Raw genomic sequence first — 23,741 nt, 5'->3', positions numbered from 1 at the left:
AGGCTGAGATCCAGAGCAGAGGTGGAAAGACTCAGATCAGCACTCAGGAGCTGGCAGAGGAGCATTTGTACCCAAGTCCCAGTGCCCCAAGGTCTCACCCCCTGCTCCTGTGGCTGTGCTGGCGGTGCTGCACTGGGCTGGGCCTGGGGCTGCTGCTGCTTCTGCTGAGCTGCTGCTGCTGCTGCTGTGGTCTTCTGCTGCATAGCTGCCTGCTGGGCCAGCAGCTGCTGCTGCTGCTGCTGCTGCTGCTGGTAGTAGTTCTGCATCAGCTGCTGCTGCTGTGCAGGCGCTCCTTGCTGCATCACTGGGAACTGAGAAACAATTGCTGGTTGGAGGTGTGGAGGACCTAGACCAAATCCTGCTGGAGGACTGGTCCACACAGGAAATGCCTAAAAGCTGCACCCACTCCCCCCAAAAGAGCAGGAACTTGCCACAAACACAAAGCTGCAGCCCTGCAGACACAGCTGTGACAAACCTGGCGCGCACACCCACCTGCTGTGCCTGCATCATCTGCTGCTGCTGCTGCTGGAAGTAGGCAGCCTGCTGCTGCTGCTGCTGCTGCTGCAGGAGCTGCTGCTTGAGGAAAAGCTGCTGCTGCTGATGCTGAGGGGTGGCCTGGGGCTGTGTCGAGGGGACCTGGGGCTGTGCCTGGGGCGCTGCTGCCGCCTTGGCCTGGGGCTGGGCTGGAGGCTGCTGGGGGGCTGCTTTTGGCTGGGGGGTGCTGGCAGGGAGAGAGGGCTGGGCACTGCCAGCTGGACCTGCAACTGGACAAGAAGCCAAAGGCAGAGTTAGGTCACTGGCCGAGGCACACGGGGAGCAGGGAGCACAGGGACACGTGGCTCACCCTGTGGCTGAATGGCTGCCTGGGCTGTGGCTCTCTTCCTGGGTGTCAGGGCTGGCTGGATGGGCAGAATCCCAGGGTTGGGCTGGGTCTGTCCTGCTTTAGGTCTCTGCCGGGGTGCTATGGAGGTTTCTGTCGTGGGGATGGGGTCTGTGAGCCTGTTAAGGAAGGAGGAGAAGGAAGGGCAGTGAGCACAGCCTGTGAGCTGGGCAGCTGCTGCACAGAACACACAGCAGGGGAAACACTCACCCACACCTCAGCTGGGTGTGACTGACACGGGTGAAACTCTCATGGGCACCCAGGCACAGTAAAACCTCCTGCATGCATTCACAACAATTAATCCAACACTCATTTTGACTTCTCTGCCAGCCGTGGCATCTTCTGCTGGTGGACAGCTGGGACTTGTCAAAACCACTCAACTTATATCCAACTATTTCCTACAACATATTGCTGGAAACCACTCAGACTTCTGAATGAGCACATGAAGGACACAAATCAGCTCATGAGCAGCTGGTACCTTTGGGCAGAGTTGTCTAAACTGCCATCTTTAGATGCACTTTAACTTTGGTACATCCACCCCAGAATCAGGTCACTGAGCTCTCCTGATCTGTGCTCAATGTTTACTGAGCTCCAGAAATGCACAGCAAGAGAGAGGAGCAGCCATGCCCCCAGCCTGCTGTGGTTTGGAGATACCAAATTGTTAACTAATGGACCTGATATCAGGTTGTTTCTGAGTCAGGGACAGTAACTGTGCTCAGTCACCACGTGGCAACTGAAGGAAGCAGCTAAATCCACCTGTGCTAATAACAGCAGAGACAACAGGCAACAAAAGAGGGAGTAAAAAGCAGGTGGGGTTACCTGGCCTTTGGTTGACTCTTCTTTGCAGCAGCTTCACTTGCTTTAACTGGGTCTGGGAGTTTAGCAGGGATTGGAGAGTTCTGCAGATCCCAAAAATTTGGTATTTCGAGGGCAGAAAACAGAGTCAGAAATAATGTGCAAAAACATCACAATAAAACTGGGAGATCTGGGGATCCCCAAAGCAATTACTTCTCATGTGGACACATAACAAACACCACGAGGTTCATGTCATGGGGAGACAGGAGTTTGGGGGAGTCTTTACAAGGGAAGAAAAGAGGGCTCAGCTTTTTGACCACTGAACATGGAATATGAACACAAAGCTCCACAGCACAAATGTTTAAAACACATGCTATTTTTAAAAGACAACCAGGGGACAGTAGTGACAAAATTCATTAATGATGCTATAAAAACACAGGCATAATAGAACCCAAACTACCTCTTATTCATAAAGACCACAATTAAGCACCTGAACATGGGGGAAAACCCCCTAAGTTTCTATTTATGTAGAAACAACAAAATAAAATGTCTGTCAGTGTCCATAACAACATAAGAAAATAACTGTCAACTCTATTTTTCATCTGAAGTCTCTGAAGACACACCAAGAAGGGGCAGATGGTTGTGCAAGGTCTGATGCAGCTCAAATGCCAAGTCCCAGAACTGCTGTGCTCAGACCCAAGTGCAGGCCAAATGACACATGCTATGATGAGGGTGCCTGGAAATCAAATTGGCTTCCCAAGCATGGCCTAATTTTCCACGTTCACATGCACAAGATCTCTTGGTTGGCCTCACACTGGTGACTGGGTGAGGAGGTAAATCAGGGACAAACAGAATGAGAAACCCTGGTTTCTGACCCCAAAAAATCCAAACCAAACTGCACTGTTAGGAACAAACAAGAGCCTCCTAATGACAGGACTGGGGCACAACCAAAGAACAGAGGGAAATGCTCAGTGCTCATCAGCAGCCCCCCAGAGCCCCCTCAGCCACCCCCCTGCTCACCTGCACATTCTGCACTGGGCAGTCCTTCTTGGCCAGTTTGAAAGCAAAGTAGGAAACCTGATAAATGTCAGGTCTCTTATCAGGGTCTGGCTCCAGCATGTACCCTTGGAGAGATGGAGATGCAGAGATCAGAGCAGCAGGACACACAGACAGGGCAGCACATCACACTTGATCCAGCACAGGACTTTTCTGTGCTGAGGGTGGGGAGCCCTGGCAGTGCCCAAGGCCAGGCTGGGACAGTGGGAGGTGTTCCTGTCACGGCAGGGGTGGCACTGGGTGGGCTTTAAGGGCCCTCCAACCCAACCAACTCCACATTTGGTACAACCAGGTGTTAACAGAGTCCTGCCTCCTCCAAAGCAGTGTAGGCTGAGCAGGGCTGTGGGCTCAGCTGGGAACAGGGCAGCACAGCCAGCATGGACCAGGACAGATCTCCACCAGAGCTGGGACCTGCAGCTGCTACCCAAGCCTCTGGGGCAGGGAGGGAAATGCTGCCTGGCCAGGGAACAGCACTGGGTGGGACTGGGCACTTAGGTGAAGCACAGGAAAAGGGTTGATCCAGCCCTGGTGTGCCAGCAGGGCACAGACAGGGCAGCCACAGGCACCACTGCAGACAGCCCACATCAGCAAAGAAAATACCAGCCTGCTCTGCAAACACATCCAACTCTGTGTGAGTCAAGACTGTGGCTAGGGAAAGGGAAAAAAAATCAAAAGCTGTGCTGGAAACAAGAGAGCTGCCCCAGCTTTGCCAAGAGTAGTGCATTGTACACTTAATTACACATTCACTCTAGTCAGTGGGATATTTATAAATCATTTCAGTTCTGTTGCCCAGTTTACAGGAGATGAATTCTTATCACTAGCCTAAGTCACTGTGATCTTTTCAGTTCCCTATCCAAACAGATTTATTACAGCAGAAATACGTTTCTGCATAAACAGGCTGATTGTGCAAGCTCCTGCAGGACTCACACCAAACTGCAGTGTGTGCTCCACAGAGCTCCACAGCCTGGCCAGACAGGAATCTCACTGCAGGAGTGATCTCCTAAACCAGTCCAGGATCACTTTAACCACCTCAGTGTGCAGGGAAGCTTCTGGAAGGGAGAGGAACTCGTGGCTGAGCTGCAGGAGCAGAGCCTGGGGACACTCACGGATGAGGCAGTGCATGTCCTGGGAGTGCCTCGAGTTGTCTGGGATGGTGAAGTTGCCATCACAAATGGCCACCTGGCTCTCCCCAAAGGGCAAGGTGAAGTAGCACAGCTTGTACAGCAAACAGCCCAGGGCCTGCAGAGAGAGAACAGGGCAGGGATTCACCACACTGAGCCCAGCAGGGTCCTGGGTGCTGCTGGTGTCAGGCCTGCCCCAGCACCCTGTGAGGGAGCTGGGACAGCACAGCTCCAGGGGAAGATGAAGATGAAGATGCAGAGCTCTCCCTCATCAGACTGATCTGGGGGATTGCTCATCATCACACGACCCTGCATGTCACTGAACCCTTCCTGCCACACACTGTGAGGAAAGAGCAAAGCAACAGCACAAATAAATGGCAACCACCATCATTAATACATCCATTCTGACAAAGAGAAACCCAAACTGTTTCCAAGATTAAGTCCAAACAACCTTTCGAGTGCTATAAATAAATGCCAGGGAAGTACAGCTCATTCTGCAGGCTGCCAGGTTCTGCCACCCTTCCCTCTACTGCCACGCTGCTTTTGGCACCAAGAGCCACCACCTATTGCAGAAGAAAACAGTTTTTGCACAAAGGCCTAATTATGAAACACTCCCACCACCTCAGAGGGGGGAGCAGGAAACATTTCCTAATCCTAAGAAACTCACCATCAGCTCGTCTCTTTTGTCACAGGATTTCACAATGAAACTGCACGCTGGCTTAAAGCAACCCTGGCTTAAAGCAACCCTGATAAGGTTCTCGTCTCTTTTGTCACAGGATTTCACAATGAAACTGCACACTGGCTTAAAGCAACCCTGATAAGGTGTCAGGGAAAGGGAGGTTTCCAGCAGGACAAGCACTGCAACAGGCCTGGAAGCTGAGGCCCCACCACCACACACTGCTCTGGACACGCTCCAAGTGTCACTGGAACACAACTCCTGCCATGCCAGGAGGAGCAGAGCCTTTGGATCTCCCCTTTCCACACTGCCACAGGAAGGAGAGCAAATCCTGGTTCTCCTCTGGCTGCCTTTGGGGCCCTTCCCACTGTCCAGTGGGTCCTTTGCCACGGGCACAGCTGGGGCCTCCAGGCCAGTGACCCTTCCCAGTGCAGGGCTGACCCCACAGACCCCTGGTTCAACCTGCTCCCCCTGCTCAGGAGCTGCTCACTGAGGGGACTTTCAGCACATGGCACACCAGCAATCCTCCCTCTTGTAGATGCAGAACTATTGAACATAGATCAAAACTCTCTTTCTCTGCTTCTGCCACGTTACCTCCTAGCTCAGGGTTCCAAAAAACACAAAACATGCTCCCAATTAGCATTTGAAACACTTTTAAAATGCTGAACTGCCACTCCAAACAGCACAGCCTCTTTTTCACCTCTGTCCCACCCAAAGGAGACCAGGTGAGCCAGGAATGGATTCCACCACAGCTGGATTTTGCTCCCACCATGAAGAGCATGGCAGGATTGCCCTGGCCACCAGAAACAGTGCAGAAGTTTGGCCTTTGGCCAGTTTGACAACTCAGCCCTGTGTCACACAGGATGGGCACACTGCTGCTGCTGGGGCAGGGCCATTTTCTCAGATTTCTTCTTAATTCTGGCCAGAACTTTGATTCCACATACCAACAACCCAGCCCAGGCACAACGTACCACAACACCCTGAATTTTCTGGTTTAACTCTTATGATACAAAATCAGGTTTGCCCCATTCAACCCTGGAGTTTCACCCATCTCTAAATTGAAAGCACACAGGAGGAGCACACAGGTTTGCTGCACCAGCCTCCCTTCTCAGCAGGAGCTCCTCAGAGGAATTCTGCACTCAGAGACTGAACAGGCTCCCAGAACACCAGGCCAGCCCTGTTTCCATGCCATGGCAGTGAAAGGATGCCCAGGGGATTGCATACATACCCAAATGTCTGCTTTTGTGGTGATGAGTTTGCCACTGTACAGGTTCACCATCTCTGGTGCTCTGTAGGACAACGTCGTGTACCTGCAGGGAAAGGTGGATCAGGGACTTCAAAAGGGGGATAGCAGGCATGGCACATTCCCAAATAATCCCAAATTCATTCTTTCCCTATTCATTTTAAGGAAAAGGATGCTAAAGATATCTATTGGAAAAATGTTCTAACAGCATCACCTGCTACACACCTCAAACAATAAACCACCCCTGGGAAGCCAAAATAGTAACCACAATCCTCTCTAAAGCACAGAATTCACCACAAAATGTGCAGTCATGTTAAGAACAGAAACATTTGAGGATTCAAAGCATTAACAAGGTCAGTAATCAGATGTCCCCTGCAATGCCCTCACTGCAGGGCTGTGGCCAACTGTATTACAGAGATTGGGACTGGATATGTTGGATATGTGGCTCCTAAAAAGAAGATTTCCACACCAGGAGTCCTGCTCAGATCCCAAGGGATGGGTCACTGTGTGCCTCAAAGCACAGTGAGAATCTGCCTCATCTTAACAGATCACAACAACCAGAAAAGCTGCAAACTGCTCCACAGATTATGAGGCTCTTGTGATAAGATTTCCTGCCAGCAGGTCTGTCATTGCTGCCTGCTGCTTACCCTGATCACAGGAAAGCATTGCCAAAGGCAAAGGTTTTGTAGGCTTAAGTGTACAAGTAGGGCACTCCAAGGGGACTGCAAGGCTGGATTAGGAGCCTGAAAACTCCAAACAAGCCTAGGAAATCCAGGCAGGTGTAGCTGAATCCCAGCAAAAAGGCATCTGTACCCATTCTTGACTGTGCTAACAGCAGTGGCCAGTCTGCAGGGTGTTGTTAAAGCAAGGCCAAGGACCTGGAGTGTGCTCCACCCCTACCCAGGGCTCACTGAACTGCAGGTGAACCCTCTTTTAAAAAGCACCAAGGGGCACCAGAGATGCTGCCAGGACAGCTGGCAGTGTGTGGGGCAGGAGGAGGAGCTGGACTGCAGCCCTCCAGGAGCTGGAATTTCCTGGGATCAGCCCCAGTCAGTGCCCAGCTCCGTGGGGAAGGGAGCTCAGCCAGGATGGGACTGTGCCAGCCCAGCCTGGAGCTCAGTGAAGCCAAGACAGATGAAGGACAGCCAGCCTGACCCTGCACAGGACAGAACAGGTCACTGCCTCGCCGAGGTGGGGCTGCTGCTCTGCATTAATCTCAGGTCCAAAGCAATTACATCAAGCTCAATTTATTGTTTCACCTTCCCCAGGGCACTCATTCACCTGCAGCAGACACTGCCATGCAGCACAGCCAATCTGCTGCAACAGGCTGAGCAAAACCAAGCCCAGCTCAAGAGAAAATTACCCTTCAAACACAAATACAGCTGAGCTGGAAAGGCAAAGCACACTCACTTCTTGATCTCCTCCTCGACTGCATTCACCCCCTCGGTTTGAGGGTTCTGGAATTTGTTGGTAGCACTCCCAAAGTCACACAGGACGTAGTGGCCACGGTCATGCAGCAGGATGTTCTCAACCTGGGAGCATCACAGACAGACACAGAATCACTCAGACAAAAAAATATTCACAGTTTGGTTTGGTTTTTTTTTTCAGATGAGTCAAGGTTTTAAGTGCCTGAAGACATATCAGACATATCTGACACTAAAGCCTGAAGTGACAGCAAAGAAAACAGGCATCAAAACTGTCACATCTCCTAAAATAGACATCAAATCATGGAAGCACAGCTGTAACTCTGCCTTCCATCCTGCCACCCCTCCCTTCTCCTCCTGCAAGCACATCTCCTTGCCTCTTGTAAGACTTCAGTGCCTTTGGAGCTCAATATTCCTGAGCTACTGTGGCCCTGGGCTGGCATCTGAACTGGGGACAGGAAATCCAAGCTGTCCCAGCTTTACAAAGGGCTGTAACTCCTCACAGTCTATGGGAGAGGCAAACAAATAACACACACACTTCCATATTTATAAAATTAAAACACATCTGCAGCTCTTTGCCTGCATCTCACCTGTCCCTGAGGGTCTCAATCCAAACAAACCTCAGCTCATGCTCACATTTATTTGCCTGCTCTCAGAGTCTGCTGGGTGCCCACAGTCCCTAAACAGAAGCTGTAGCAGCACAGGCTCCCCCAGGCTGCTGAGGACAACCCCTTCTTTCAAATATTATTTGGTACCTTCAATCAGGCCACAGAAACAAATAAAAGCAGCAGAAACCTTTTCTCCTCCACACTCACAACTGTGCATTAACAAAACTCTTACCTTGCACCCACCTAAGGAAATTGCCTGTTCCAACACTGACTTTAAATGTGTGAAACCCTGTGTTCAGATCTTTGCTTTGGCAGAGCATCCCTGTGTTCCAACTCCTCATCTGTGCAGCAGCACTAACAGCATGTTCTCTCAAGGGAACACACCATTTTTCATGTCTTTATCTTCAATCAGTGTCAAATGCTCAGATACAACACCGAGATAAAACACACTGCTCATAGAGCTCAAAATAAATAAAAAAATCACCACATAAGCGTTTGCTAACAAAACCCTTTGGAAGCAGAGCTCCCCATCAAGGATGGTCTTTACAAGAAGGAAAGAAAAAGAAGGAGTCAGCATTTTAAGCATCAGAAAATGCAGCCAAATTAGAGCAGCTGAGGGGGAGAAGGCTGGCTTGAAACCAAGGGTTAAACACGCCCCTTCCCCTGTGCCATCCATCTGCTTTGAATAAAGCACTGCACACAGATGTTCTCCCCAGCACATCAACACTGGCCCTGTTATTCCCTGCTCCCTGCAAGTACTCCTCCAACACTTCCCAAGAGTCCTCCCTCTTTATCTGCCTGAGCAGCCTGATTTCTCACTCAGACACCCTGAAAGGTTTGTTAGACATCAGCACAGGACCATCCAGCAGCCAGGTTTGATCAGCAAAGGCCAGGAGAAGGAAAAAAATAAACACAGCAAAAGAAATTACTGCTACCACTGCCAGGCTAGAGAAAAGTGGCTTTAAAAGGAGTATGAAGGTGTCTTCTTCTGGTCAAACACCCAGGGGGTGACACAGGATCTTTGTGTGCCCCCACTCAAGTGCCATGTCCCCTTTGCTGGGTAAAGGTGCTGCTGTCCCCAGCTGTTGGTCACCTCTCAGCAGCTGGGGGCTGTGCCAGCAGGAGGCTGCTCTGCTCCAGGCAAAGCCTCTGGGTTAATTCAAAATCAGAGCCAGGGGCCAGTGAAACTCCTCCAGCTGCACTTGTGTGAATGGCTGAAAGCTCATTCACAGCCTCCCTTCTGCTGGCAGGAACCTCCAGCTCCAGAGCAGCATCAAAGAGCTGGAAGGCAAAAAAGGCCTCCAGGCCCCAGCTGCCTGCAAAGCCAACATCTGCCCCCTCCTCAGCAGGGTGATATTCACCCCAAGAAAACACCCACGTGTCCTTCCTGACACCCAGGACTTGTACTGAACTTCTCTGGCCCTTCATCTCTCTTGGCTCTGCAACTGCCCCTTGACAGTGTTACATTTTAACACAAATAAAGTCAAAATAGATATAAATATGAATTCTGTGTTAGTGCTTAGATGCCCAGAGGTCACCATGACAGAAACAATACACTGCTCAAGCAGAAAACATGTCTCCAAGCAGAGAAGAGCCAACCCTGACTCTGGGCACAGCTTACCAAGAGTCAAGCCTTGCAAAACCTCCCCTGGCCTAGGCTGGACACCAGCCCCAAGAGCCCATTTCAACTGCAACTCAGGAGAAAGTAACACCACAGATCAACTCACTAATCCAGCACAGATGTCCCAGATTTACTCCCCTGCAACACACTGAGTTTGTTCTGTATGAACCCCCCAGGGATTCACCAAAAAGGTAAGGGCAGGGTTAGTGTCAGCTGGGGAGGCTCCTGGTCCTCACCCTGCTTTTCTGACCTAGACAAACTCCTGCAAGCTGCCCACAGACTTTACAGCCCTAAATCCAGGACTCAGAATGGTAAGAGATCACCCCTGGGAAGAGACACAGGAGCTGTTCCCATATCCAAAGTGACAGAGTGGCATCACTGTCATTTCAAACATGCCACAGCACACCAAACCCTGAGGATGTTTTCCCCTGCTCTACCTGGCTCTCCTTGGTACACGTGGCATGTAAAACAATGGCCAGTGGCACAAACAAACATCTGTGAGGGCTCTGAAAATAGAACCTGCCCCACAGAGCAGATGTGAACTTCAAATGCACGCAGCAGCCTCCTTCTTGGCTGAGTATTTCATTCCAGCTCGCTGAGAGCAAAGGGAACATCTTTTTGTTTGCTGGATTACAGGTGGGGGATTTTCCCCAAGCTGGCCCAGCTCTGTTCCCAGCTAAGCACACAGAGTTTTAGAACACACTTTCATGGTCAGAGCTCCAGAGGCCACTTTCAAAAGCTCCTAAGCATTCCTGCCCCAAGGCCAACATTTCTGAAGTGCTCTTTTAATGTGGAAACAATTTTCTGAGCTACCTTAAATAAGCAGTGTTTCAGGTCACTGTGAATAATTCATCAGGTACATTCTGGCACGTGTGCAAGCCACAATTATTCACAAACATTTGTGTTTAAGTAGATTTATAGATGGCAAACATATGGTAAGCAGCAGTGAGAGGCTCATTTCTTTTTTTATCTCCCAGCAGAGGTGTGTTTATGCCCACTTTCCCTCATTACCAGCAGCAGAAGCACAGCGTGGGCAGCTGGCAGACAGGCAGGAGGATGCACCTTAGCTCCCTGCTGCAGCCCTGGGGGCACAGCTCACCTTGAGGTCCCTGTGGATGATGGGGGTCTTGCACTGGTGCAGCCTGGCCACGGCCTCGCAGGTGTCACAGAAGATCTGCAGGACCTCGCTCTCGGTGAAGCCGGTCTGCAGGCGCTGGTTCATCAGGTTCACCACCTGCCCCCCTGCAGGGCACAGCAGCAGCACAGTGAGGTGTGGGTGCCAAACCATGGCAGGGACACAGCTCTGACCATCCCAAACCACAGCAGCAGCACAGTGAGGTGTGGGTGCCAAACCATGGCAGGGACAGAGCTCTGACCATCCCAAACCACAGCAGCAGCACAGTGAGGTGTGGGTGCCAAACCATGGCAGGGACAGAGCTCTGACCATCCCAAACCACAGCAGCAGCACAGTGAGGTGTGGGTGCCAAACCATGGCAGGGACAGAGCTCTGACCATCCCAAACCACAGCAGCAGCACAGTGAGGTGTGGGTGCCAAACCATGGCAGGGACAGAGCTCTGACCATCCCAAACCACAGCAGCAGCACAGTGAGGTGTGGGTGCCAAACCATGGCAGGGACAGAGCTCTGACCATCCCAAACCACAGCAGCAGCACAGTGAGGTGTGGGTGCCAAACCATGGCAGGGACAGAGCTCTGACCATCCCAAACCACAGCAGCAGCACAGTGAGGTGTGGGTGCCAAACCATGGCAGGGACAGAGCTCTGACCATCCCAAACCACAGCAGCAGCACAGTGAGGTGTGGGTGCCAAACCATGGCAGGGACAGAGCTCTGACCATCCCAAACCACAGCAGCAGCACAGTGAGGTGTGGGTGCCAAACCATGGCAGGGACAGAGCTCTGACCATCCCAAACCACAGCAGCAGCACAGTGAGGTGTGGGTGCCAAACCATGGCAGGGACAGAGCTCTGACCATCCCAAACCACAGCAGCAGCACAGTGAGGTGTGGGTGCCAAACCATGGCAGGGACAGAGCTCTGACCATCCCAAACCACAGCAGCAGCACAGTGAGGTGTGGGTGCCAAACCATGGCAGGGACAGAGCTCTGACCATCCCAAACCACAGCAGCAGCACAGTGAGGTGTGGGTGCCAAACCATGGCAGGGACAGAGCTCTGACCATCCCAAACCACAGCAGCAGCACAGTGAGGTGTGGGTGCCAAACCATGGCAGGGACAGAGCTCTGACCATCCCAAACCACAGCAGCAGCACAGTGAGGTGTGGGTGCCAAACCATGGCAGGGACAGAGCTCTGACCATCCCAAACCACAGCAGCAGCACAGTGAGGTGTGGGTGCCAAACCATGGCAGGGACAGAGCTCTGACCATCCCAAACCACAGCAGCAGCACAGTGAGGTGTGGGTGCCAAACCATGGCAGGGACAGAGCTCTGACCATCCCAAACCACAGCAGCAGCACAGTGAGGTGTGGGTGCCAAACCATGGCAGGGACAGAGCTCTGACCATCCCAAACCACAGCAGCAGCACAGTGAGGTGTGGGTGCCAAACCATGGCAGGGACAGAGCTCTGACCATCCCAAACCACAGCAGCAGCACAGTGAGGTGTGGGTGCCAAACCATGGCAGGGACAGAGCTCTGACCATCCCAAACCACAGCAGCAGCACAGTGAGGTGTGGGTGCCAAACCATGGCAGGGACAGAGCTCTGACCATCCCAAACCACAGCAGCAGCACAGTGAGGTGTGGGTGCCAAACCATGGCAGGGACAGAGCTCTGACCATCCCAAACCACAGCAGCAGCACAGTGAGGTGTGGGTGCCAAACCATGGCAGGGACAGAGCTCTGACCATCCCAAACCACAGCAGCAGCACAGTGAGGTGTGGGTGCCAAACCATGGCAGGGACAGAGCTCTGACCATCCCAAACCACAGCAGCAGCACAGTGAGGTGTGGGTGCCAAACCATGGCAGGGACAGAGCTCTGACCATCCCAAACCACAGCAGCAGCACAGTGAGGTGTGGGTGCCAAACCATGGCAGGGACAGAGCTCTGACCATCCCAAACCACAGCAGCAGCACAGTGAGGTGTGGGTGCCAAACCATGGCAGGGACAGAGCTCTGACCATCCCAAACCATGGCAGGGGCACAGCTCTGACCATCCCAAACCACAGCAGCAGCACAGTGAGGTGTGGGGTGCCAAACCCCAGCAGGGACACAGCTCTGACCATCCCCAGTCACAGCAGGGACACAGCTCTGACCATCCCCAGTCACAGCAGGGACACAGCTCTGATCATCCCCAGTCACAGCAGGGACACAGCTCTGACCATCCCAAACCCCAGCAGGGACACTGAGCTCTGGGTCCCCAGTGACATCAGGGACAGTGAGGCATTTGGGGCACCCACAGCCCACAGATCAGTCTGCCTCACGTAAGCAAGAGGAGGGAGGAAGGGAGACACTCAGAAAACCCACATGTTAAGTGGCTTGGCTGAAGTTGCTGACTGCAAAGAATTAAAAATCCATCTGTAACAAGGGAAACTCTGGACAAACAAAAGCCAGTTTTCATGAACGAGTCCTGAATTTGTCTCAGCTTTGGGGTTTTGTTGCTGTCAAGGCCTTTCCAAAACAATCCTGAGGGTTTTTTCTCCTCTAAACGCCCTAGACAGACAGAGAAAAACTCTTTTCTGAAGCTCTGGTGAAGCAGTACTGCATCATTCCACATCACAATTGCTGGAAAACTTTCGTGGTAGGAAAGAAAAGCTCAGTTTAATGAATACTACAGCTGTGAACATTTTACACCCAAAATGAATGCAGCTCTGCACACAAAGGCACTGATTTGGTTTGGAAAGTGTCGGCCACAAAAGGAAAGTAACAAGGGAAAATCAGTGTGTAACAACCATTGCAGGGGGAGGGCTGCAGGCAGCACCACAGCATCTGGCAAGAGCCATGTGAGAAAAGCCACCTCCTTCCAGATGGAAGGAAACTCCTCAGAAAGATGGGCTTTACTTCTTCTTCAGCCCAAAATGTGGCTACTGCAGCTGGGGGGTGCCTGTGAACAGCTCAGGTTTGTACCTCCCCCACACTGGGCTCTGCACTTGGGGCTGAGCAGGGATTTGCCAGCACTGGTCATGCTTAGCTTGAAGCTTAAAGAGATATTATGGGTGATTCCTTCACCAAAACTGCCCAAAAATTCTTGGTCGCACCAGCAAACAACCCAGGGCAAGGCAGGCCAGACTCCTGCAGCAAAACACAGCAGCAAAGAGGACGTGGCAGAGCAGAAGCCTGCACTGGGCCTGTTTACACACATCTACAGGTGTGTAAATGCTACACTGCTTTTCAGTTCAAAGCCAGACAGGTCCAAAAATACCCATTTCCCTCAGCTGCCACCATCCAAACCAGCCACAGGCTCCTGAAGTCACCTGGCCAAAACATTAATTTGCTGGGCACTCTCCTGCAAGAAGCATTTGAGCCCAGCACATGCATCATGCTCCAAACACCACGTTCCAACCACAAAGATCAAAGCTTTGGCACAGCTGGAAGAGCCTGTCTGGCTACAGACAGCCAAGCAAAAAGGTCAGAGGTAACAGGAATGCTTTTTGGCTTCCCATTATCCATGTCTTGCTTCTTCCAGAACAATCCTAAGCCAGGCTGATGTGGAACAAAGCTTGCAATGAGACTAAAGTGAAGAAAAATTACATTCCTGGCTGCTTTAAGAGGAACCACTTCTTGTGTGGAGCATTCTAAAGACAACAGCAAGATGTATTTAAGGGTTCTCCTTCACAACAGAAGGGTACAGGACCACCCTGGGCAGCAGCAAAGATGGTACCAATGCCACTGGCAGAGTCAACAGAGCCCACTCCTGGCTTTGCTCAGCTCAGAACACCTTCCTGCAGCTTAGGGACAGCTCTTTTTCCCAAAGGAAGATGTGCAAGGTTCCTGGAGGCACAGAAGGACAAGCCCACCCACAAGCAGCCCCACAGAGCCCCACTCACCACGGCAGAAGTCCATGAGGATCAGCACCTCCCACACGTCCCCGCTGCTGACGGAGTTGATGCTGGAGTCGATGTAGCCCACAATGTTCTTGTGGCCAGACAGATCCCGCTGCAAGACAGACAAATGTACACGTGGAGCAGCCAAATGTACACGTGGAGCAGCCCAAATCACAATCACACCATGGACCAGCCCAAATCACACCATGGAGCAGCCAAAACCATGGACCAGCCACATCCACACGTGGACCAGCCCAAATCTCCCCAGGGACCAGCCACAGTCACCCCAGGGACCAGCCCAAATCTCCCCAGGGACCAGCCACAGTCACCCCAGGGACCAGCCCAAATCACACCATGGAGCAGCCAAAACCATGGACCAGCCACATCCACACGTGGACCAGCCCAAATCTCACCAGGGACCAGCCCAAATCTCACCAGGGACCAGCCACAGTCACACCAGGGACCAGCCACAGTCACACCAGGGACCAGCCACAATCACACCAGGGACCAGCCACAGTCACACCAGGGACCAGCCCAAATCACACCAGGGACCAGCCACAATCACACCAGGGACCAGCCCAAATCTCACTAGGGACCAGCCACAATCACACCAGGGACCAACCCAAATCACACCAAGGACCATCTCCATCCACACCAGGGACCCTCCTCATCCTCACTTTCCATGAGCCACCATTCCAAAGGCACCAAAGACAGGGAGACAAGAGAAAGCAGCAGCAGGTGAAAGCCAAGTAAACAAGCTTTGATGTGAGATCTAATCTCACCTTTTCCCTCGTAGCCCAAAGCTTCCCTGCACTATCACAAACTACAGCAGTTCACTTAAAAGGTATTAACCTAATTTAAAGCCACTGCAGAAATCACACTCAGAATTGCTACAGGTAGGAGTTTCTGACATCCACCCCAAACCTGTGCCTCGTGTGGTAAATTCACAAAATGAGAATTTTATGTTTATTTCCCCACCTGGCAGCTGCTCTAAATGCTCATCAGTATCTTTGAATACAACTTCAAAAGTGGCACTTCTATGTTTACCAAACAAGATTAGGCAAATCTATTTGGATCACCTCCATTTTGTCTTTGTTTAGGGAAGCTAAGTTTGAAACACCTATTAAAAATAGCTATCCCATCATATAAATCCCTGTGTCCAATAATCTAGAGAAACATCCCAGAGCTTATTACAAATATTTTACGTTTCAAAAGCCCTGGCAGCAGCTACCCCACAAATAGTGTTTTAATCTACCAACCTCAGCGATGCAGAGATAACCTTCAGCCCAGCCCAAAGGATTAGAAGATGCTGTGATACAGATTTATCTCAGGATGGAGGTCTGCCATTCATGCACTGATTTCAGTTCAGAGGTATCAGAATATCAGCCTTTTCTCACTGAGTTTAAAAGGCTGAAGTCTTGAGATCTCAACTGAAGATTGCAAGACTGAATTCCAACATCCCCAGCCATCCTTCAGCCCTTCCTTTTCCCATTAAGCCATGCAGCTCTCCCCTCCTGGAATTCCCTGGTTTTTTCAGGTTTTCCTTGTCCACTGGACAGGAAGTTTTGAAACAGGTCAGTACCAGATCTTCACACAACTCCAGAGGTCAGGTTTTCCCACACAAAAGCCATTTCTGCTAGGAAAACACACCATTTGTGCCCTGATGCCACAGAGCTCCCAAGCAGAAGGTGCCCGGGCTGCCAGCCCTGCACTGCAGCCTGGCCCAGCACAGAGCAGGCACTCACCATGATCTGGATCTCCCTCTTGCAGACCTGCAGGTCGTACTCGTTGTTGACATACATCCTCTTCAGGGCACACTTCACCCCATTGCTCGTCCTCACCAGGAACACGATTGCAAAGCCACCTAGGGAGGACACAAAATCACAAAATCATTAACAAAAAACTTCTCTGCTCCCAATCCTGGCCCTGCCAGGGGGTGCAGCAGGGACAGGGGGACACTGAGCAGCTCCCATGGTGGCAGTGCTCCTTCCCTGCCCCTCTCCCTGGACAGTTATCTCTAGGAACTCACAAGGGGTAATCTTCAATTAATGGCAACGAAGTTAACACTTAACATCTCCATAAAAACAAGCAATTACACCAGTTCCTGATCCTGCCAGACAGTCCTTCATTGCTCCATTAATTCCCATTATGAAGAAGAAAGCTGAAGGACAGCAATGCTGCCTTGGGCAGAAATCAGAGCTACAGATCACCCACTGAACCACCAAAGGCCTCAGCTTAAAAGGCTCTGCAACTTTGAAGCATCTAAGTTCCATTACAAAGCTGATATGTGCAAGAAGCAGAAGAAACACCTCCCACAAGCAGTTTGATGTTAATGCTTTTAAATCGGGACAGAAGAACAAGGGAAAAACCCACAATTCATTCTGTGGTCATTGCTATTAGTAAAGTCAGGATTCCCAGGATAAATTGACTTGTTTCAGATGAAAGCCTTTCATCTCTGTCAGCTCTCCATCCAAATACACAAGTTTGCATTTGTAGTCCTGGCAGAAATAGGAGGCTGAAGGAGGATGGAGGGGTAGAGGCATCAGAAGTTTCACACCTGGCTCTGCAGATGGAATGATTTTGGGCAGAGTGGCACAGATCCAAGCAGCCACAAGTGACAAGGGAGGCACAGTGACACTGCTGATGCCACAGCCCAGCAGCACCTCACACTGCACACGTCTTTCTTTTATGTTTTCAATGTTTTTTATGACCTTACAGCTCCTCTTCCACCTCAACACAGGAGTTACACACACAGGTAACTCACCTGCCAGCACGGGAACTGCTCAGCAGGAATCTCTCCTGGCAGGCAAACCCCTCAGTTTTACACAGATTCTTCTGTCTGCCACAGAACTAGAGCAGCCTTTCCAAGGAAGCCCCACTGACTTCTAGAAACAGCCCCAGAGATGCAGCAGAAAGATGGGACAGAAAGAAGAAACAAAAAAAAAAACATTCCTGCTCCATTCCCTCCCCACCAAAAAAAAAAAAAAAAAGCATCATCAAGACTTCAATTAAAGGTCTTCAAAAGTACAGCCAGGCTGCAAAATGGACACTCAAACTCAGAAAAGTGGGACATGGCCCTGGGATGCAGCACGTCACAGCTGCTGGAGCCCCCTCGCAGCTCTGGAGGGGCCTCCGTGCACAGAGCTCAATTCAGACCCAAAAATAACCCTGACTCTGCCTGGAGCTGCCTCAAGTTGAGGATCTCAAATTACAAGTCATTTTTAAGAGCTTCTGAACCCACAGCAGTAGCCTTCTTGTTCTCCCCAGCCACATTTGTCTCGTTTTTGGAGAACAAATCTGCACATCCCGCTGTGAATCTTCAGCCCAAAGGGTGCTTGTGGAAAAGAGGAACAGCACTGCACTGATTTTTCTTCCCCTTCTTATAACCCACAACAGAGCCAGAAAGAAATAAGGGACCATACCCAACACAATTTTCCCAACCCCTACGTTGTTAACAGCCTATATTTTTCAGAATTATTGCAGAGATCAGGCTTGGAATAATTTTTTAAAAATTTCTATACAGTATTTCCATGGATTTCAGAAAATATACTAGAGAAAAAAAAATACTAAGAAAACCCAGAGCTGTTTTTTCAAAGTTTATTACAGTCCCAATTTTGGTTTTGGTAATAACAACACTTTTGGGTTTCCCTCCCCCCCAAAACGAGCAGGAGAAGCCCCTGGGGTGGAGCAGGGGCTCAGTTCCCTTTCCCCAGCTCTGGCCAGCAGGATATGGGATCTCTGTTTGCAGTGCTGTGCTCAGCAGAAAGAAACACGAGCTGAGCAGCAAAAATACATGAATTAAACTTATTTTTTTTAAAAAAAAAAAGCAGCTTCACTAAGCTCAAGAAGCTCCTCCTGCTCCCAAACCTTTGCTTCAGCTGAGTGGGACTGGAGCCTCTTCAGACCCCCTGCCAGTGCCTCATTCACAGGTCCCTTCCCTCTACCAGGATCCTGGGCTAATTAACAGAGTCACCTCCATTAGAGCACCCTCGTTAGAACATGCACATCCTGCACAGGCCAGCTGGCACAGAAAACTCCACTCTGTGCAAGGCAGAACACAGATGCAGCATCCCAGGAGCTCAGGGGGAAGAGACCTCCCCAACCCCAAAATGTTCATTGCTGACTGCTCAGGAACTGTGCAGAGACAAAGAAAATGGCCACAAAGTGTGGCACTGCACAAAACCTGCAGAGTTTTAAGGCTGGGGGCAGGTGCAAACACACCTGAAGCACTGAAGGACCTGAAACCCTTTTATTGGCAATTGTGGCCATCAAATGCACACCACAAAGGAGCTGAGAAGGAGCTGTGCTCCTCAGGAGCACTCACAGCTCAGGTGTGACAGCACAGGGCAGCAGGACCCAGCAGATGGCCCAGAGTGTCCCTTGGCAGCAGCAGCCAGCCCAGGGAGGGGCTGAGCTACCCAGAACTGGGCTGCAGCCAGCACTGCTCATCCAGGGCCTTCTGATTCAAATTCTGAAGGCTTTCAGACCCCCCTTCACCCAGCACTGCTTATCCAGGACCTTCTGATTCAAATTCTGAAGGATTTCAGAGCCCCCTTCACCCAGCACTGCTTATCCAGGACCTTCTGATTCAAATTCTGAAGGATTCCAGAGCTCCCTTCACCCAGCACTGCTCATCCAGGACCTTCTGAAGGATTCCAGAGCTCCCTTCACCCAGCACTGCTTATCCAGGAACTTCTGATTCTTCTGGTTCAAATTCTGATGGATTTCAGAGCTCCCTTCACCAAACACTGCTTATCCAGGACCTTCTGATGGATTCCAGAGCTGCTTTCACCCAGCACTTCCAGCAGAGCAGGGGCTGCTCCCAGAGGCTGGTGGGTCTCCTGTGGGCTGCAGCCCTGCCAGGTCACTGCCCACTCCACAGCCAGGCTTTGCCCAGATGTGTCACCCATCTGAACTCTGTTTTTCACTGTTTTTTTCTTTCTGTTTTTGTCAGCATCGTGCTGAAAATCACACATTTACCTTATCTTTTAACTGCTGACAGCTGCCTAACCCTTCCTCCTTGCCCACTGCACATCTACACCACCAGCACCTCCTCCTCAGCCTCCAGAGCTCCAGACCACAACCAATTTCTCCCTCATTATTCCAGTCCAACCCCCAACTTGGCTAAATCCGGGTGAAGTTGAAAGGAAACAGATCAAAGACAAATTTCCAAGCAATTATGGTGAAGCCCTGCCAGATGCACATTACAGGACCATTTACTCCTCTTCTCAGAGAGCAGCATGACAACAGCAGGCACTGCCAGCTCCAACACAAAGATGATCATCCTGGGACCTGAGCAGCTCCCAGCAGCCAGGTCAGCTCAGGAGCCTGTGCCACACGTGCCCAGGGAGGGTGGGTCACACACAGGCACAGCTTAGAGGCAAAGGATTCCAGGCACCAGGAAAATCCTCATATCTCTGTGGTAAATCCTCTTTTCCAGTGCACGTGTGGAAAGCAAAGGCACGAGACCAGTGCAGGCTTCAGCTGCAACAGAAGAAATAAATCCAGAGACTTGCAAGTGCCAGAAGGGACAAGAGCAAGAGCTGAGAGTCACCTCAGAGGAGTTTGCTCCTGCACATGTGCCTCTGATTTAAGGTTCTGAAGGAAATTCAACTCTCTTCCCACACCAGCCAGCAAAAACTAAAATACCCTTCCCATTCTAAAACGTGAGAAGTTATTTCTGTGCTCACCCATAAGACATACTGATATTGTTGAGCAGGCAGCACTGGGATCACCATCAGCTCAGAGCCAGCACTACAGGGGTCTCTCTGGGGAAACTTCTTTTTGTGTCTCTTTGGCACTTCAGGCCTGCCTGAACTGCATGGAAACATGGTTATCCTGCTACACACTGCTGCCTGACTGTTGTTCTTGCTAAAAGGTTTTAGGATAAGCTGAAAAAATACTGGGAAGTTCCAATTATCTCCAGTCACTACAGATGCCAAAGCAATTTTCCATGCAGGTTTGTGTCAGGGCACTGGCCAGCTGCCAGCTCTGGTAGTTATGTTTTCAGCCCTTCTGTAATTTCAGCAGGATGCACAACTCCTCACAGCCAGGAAAGCACTTCTAAACCAGGTAAGAGAGCTGCACGTGATCCCTCCCAGCTCCTGCGAGGTAAGGAGATAGCTGTGCTGACTTCAAGGCATTCATGCTGGACTGCAGGCTGCAATGCTCCTGCAGCCAGCAGTGCCAACCAAGCATGGAATTTACACCAGCTGCCCCCCACCCAGTGCTCTGCATGCAGCCAGCCCACTGTGCCTCAGCAGTGCAGCTGAGGGGAAGCCAAGTGCTGCTCAGATGTCCCCAAAACTGCCCCAGGAACATTCAGCCTCCAGGGACAGCCAGCGAGGCATTTTAAGCTGCAGCTGTACCAGCAGGCACTTAATTTTAAGTGCTCTGCTGAACCAGGCACAAAGCCACTCCATTTGCACAATTCCAATACTCACTGATCCTTATCCATCAAGAATTATGTCATGTTTTGCCTTATCTCACCAGCCAGAAGAACTTCCTTAGCACTTACCTCCCTAAGTACAAGGGCAGGCTCACTCAGGTTTTGTTTTTTCCCCACAGTCAGGATGCTGTGATCCAGCTACAGGAAAACCACAGTGACTCCCTTGCACGGGGTGTTTCCAGCTCACCATTCCCAAAGCTTTACTGAAGCACAGAAATGTGGTTTTCCCCCAGTCAGAGCCACAAGCAGCTGTCACAGCCACTGCACATCACCCATCACTGGACATCATCACCTGCCAACACCAGAACCATTTTTTCTCTGCTGCTGTCCTGAGGAAACCATCCTGCACCTCTGGCTCCTAATTGGAGCAACATACAGTCATTCAAAAATAAAAATAGAAAGTTTTTTCCCCAAGTTGTGTACACACAGTAGTTATTCCTTTCAACCCAAACTATTCTGTGATGTGATTCTTGATCCTAAAGCACCAATGGTTTTGAGCATCTTTTCTAGAGACCCAGGTGCCCTGGGAACCTGAGCTGCAGAGACCCCAAAAACACTGCTGGAAGTGCCACTGGGAGCCCACCAGGAGTCTCAAGGAGACCCCCCAGCAGCTCCTCCAAAAAGCAGCATGCTGTCCCACAAAGCCAGCAGGGATGGGGAGGAGAGCCAAGGGAAGCAGCCCCACTGCTCCTGCCTCGTGCCACGCTCTGCTGTGACCCTCCACACAAGTAAATATTTGCTGGTGTATTTTAATATGGGCTTTTTATCTCAATAATAGCTCCCCATGATTTGCATTAGGATTACAGAGCTATTTTTGTGCCTATTAATCTGCACCAATATATTCTTTCTGCTGCCTTTATTCCACTCTTCCATTGCCCAGCAGGAGGGTATTGCTGCACATACCTGCTGAAAACACACCAATTCAAATCCCATTTTCCCTGGTTTTATGCCACTTTGGAGCTCTTTGTTTCCAGGACAGGATATTTCACTCCAAATTAAGCTTTCTGTTCCAGCATTATTCCTTGTTATTACTAAATGTGCCCACAAACCAGAGGCAGCACTGTCAAGTGTTCTACTGTGATACGTAACGAGGGGTTGGAATGAACAGGATCACTGCACATTGCTTTTTCTGCTTTGTGAAGCATCTGCAACACCTTTCAAGTCACAGTGTGTCAGCATTAACATCTTTACAGAAAAATACAACTTCTGAAAGTCATTTGAGGCATAATTCAGAAGGCACAGTAATGAGGCAGACTTTGCATTAGGGCTGTAATATCCAAGATCATGAAAACACCAAAAGAAGTGAAGACAACTGGTACAATCCATGATTTACTGAGTTTAACCTGGAACATTATCTCTTCTCACCCTTCCTTTGGATGGAGACAGTCAGAAACACAAGCAACTTGTAAGTAATTTCTCTGCTCTTCAAGCCATGGTGTTAAAAAGGATGTTAGTGTGGAGGGAAAACCTGTGATTAACAAAAAACTTAGAACTTGACCAGAGAACATCTGGATCAGTTTGCCAACACCACTGGGAGCAGCAGGGTGAGCTACAGGCCCTGCTCACCCAGCTCCCCTCCCCGAGACCTCCTCTCACACAGGAGCTCTGCAGCCTGGCTCCAGAAAGCAAAACCTGCACCTTCAGGTGTCCCAGCCCAGGGCTGACCCCTCAAACCACAGCATCTCCTGGTCAGAGACAGCAGCAAGTCACCCCAACAGCATGGGACTGAAGGTTCACCCTCTCCTGACACCTTGTTCCAGAACACGTTGTCCACAGGAAGAAATGCTTTTAGAGGTTTCCCAGCACTGCCAGGTACCACAAAGGATTTTTGGTGACTGACACTGCCCACAGTCCCTCCCAGCACCTCTCCTAAGCTGTTCTTTCTCCACTCTGCTCACACTCCCCACGTGCTCTGCAGCAATTGTTGTCACCCTGTCACCACCAGGACGTCTCACCAAAAAATCTCCTCTGGATTTCAACCCCAAGTTCTTCCCCAAGTGTAGCTGTAACCCATCTTTCCTCCACAGCCTCCTGGAAGGATGCTCTCCAGAGTCTTTTCCAGATGATCCAGCAGCAGAAGGGCTCAGAGCAGTGGTGGCTGTACTGATGTTCTCCTTTGTGTTTGCATTTTGTTGTTTTAGTACTACAAGTTGGAGAGACACGACACTTGGGGTTTGGGATTTAATTAGTGCCTGTGACTCACTCTCCCACCCAACTCCATAATCCTCTGCTTACAGTAGGGTATTTACATGTCATTTTATAGCCATATAAGTGAAGATTATTCACCCTCAAGCTGCAGGCACAGAAAACACACAGTCTGTCCCAAGGCACAGGCTTGCATCACCTCTCAGGAGTACATGGACAAAACCAGTGTTTGTTCCCCATAATCCAGAAAAAACCAGGATTTTCTGCACCTGGGGTAACTGTGTCAACAGTCAGCACGCTGAAGCACAAAGCACTGCCAGGTGTGTCAGCCACAGGCTCACACACAGACCCACAGGGGTACCTGCACAACTGTCTGAAGGTGGCACTGGGGACAGAGGTGACACTCAGGACACACCACACACACCAAGAGCAGCAGGCTCTGCTCCAGGAGGGCCTGAATGTGGATCTCCTGGTCTTACTACACCCAAATGTCTGTAAACAGTGCATGTGTTTGTGTACATGTGTGTTATAAACCAGAGCCCAGCTCTGAACAAGAACAAAACAAACCCTCACGTCCTGCCAACAGCCTCCCCAGCTGAGAAGAGCAGATAATAACACTAAATTAAACAGGGCCTCTCTCAGCCCAGATTTTCTACCTCAAAGGAAATAACAAGCTTTACTTACTTGGTTTTTGTTGCATTAAGTCCCTTGTCTTAT

General features: G+C 50.6%; 1 protein-coding gene across 3 annotated transcripts in view; it reads right to left on the bottom strand.

Annotated features, from left to right (window-relative positions):
* The window catches only part of AAK1 (AP2 associated kinase 1), a 55,604-nt gene that overhangs the window by 18,662 nt on the left and 13,201 nt on the right, over nt 1–23,741 (bottom strand). For all 3 annotated transcript variants that reach the window (XR_005628330.1, XM_039716695.1, XM_039716704.1), the window contains exons 3-13: nt 16,177–16,295; nt 14,435–14,543; nt 10,524–10,666; nt 7,182–7,303; nt 5,757–5,838; nt 3,838–3,970; nt 2,696–2,799; nt 1,700–1,779; nt 845–999; nt 493–764; nt 99–311 (exon numbers count right to left, since the gene is read on the bottom strand). Coding sequence is in view for 2 of the 3 variants with exons in the window: in XM_039716695.1 (XP_039572629.1) it covers nt 99–311; nt 493–764; nt 845–999; nt 1,700–1,779; nt 2,696–2,799; nt 3,838–3,970; nt 5,757–5,838; nt 7,182–7,303; nt 10,524–10,666; nt 14,435–14,543; nt 16,177–16,295 (1,532 nt within the window). In the remaining variant the exon portion in view is untranslated. The remainder of the gene's footprint in view (nt 1–98; nt 312–492; nt 765–844; nt 1,000–1,699; nt 1,780–2,695; nt 2,800–3,837; nt 3,971–5,756; nt 5,839–7,181; nt 7,304–10,523; nt 10,667–14,434; nt 14,544–16,176; nt 16,296–23,741) is intronic.

The sequence above is a fragment of the Passer montanus genome, unplaced genomic scaffold (genome assembly GCF_014805655.1).
Source record: "Passer montanus isolate IOZ18808 unplaced genomic scaffold, ASM1480565v1 scaffold101, whole genome shotgun sequence".
Taxonomy (NCBI): Eukaryota; Metazoa; Chordata; class Aves; order Passeriformes; family Passeridae; genus Passer; species Passer montanus.
The sequence above is the reverse complement of the archived record's forward strand: the minus strand, read 5'-3'. Positions and strand labels throughout refer to the sequence as shown.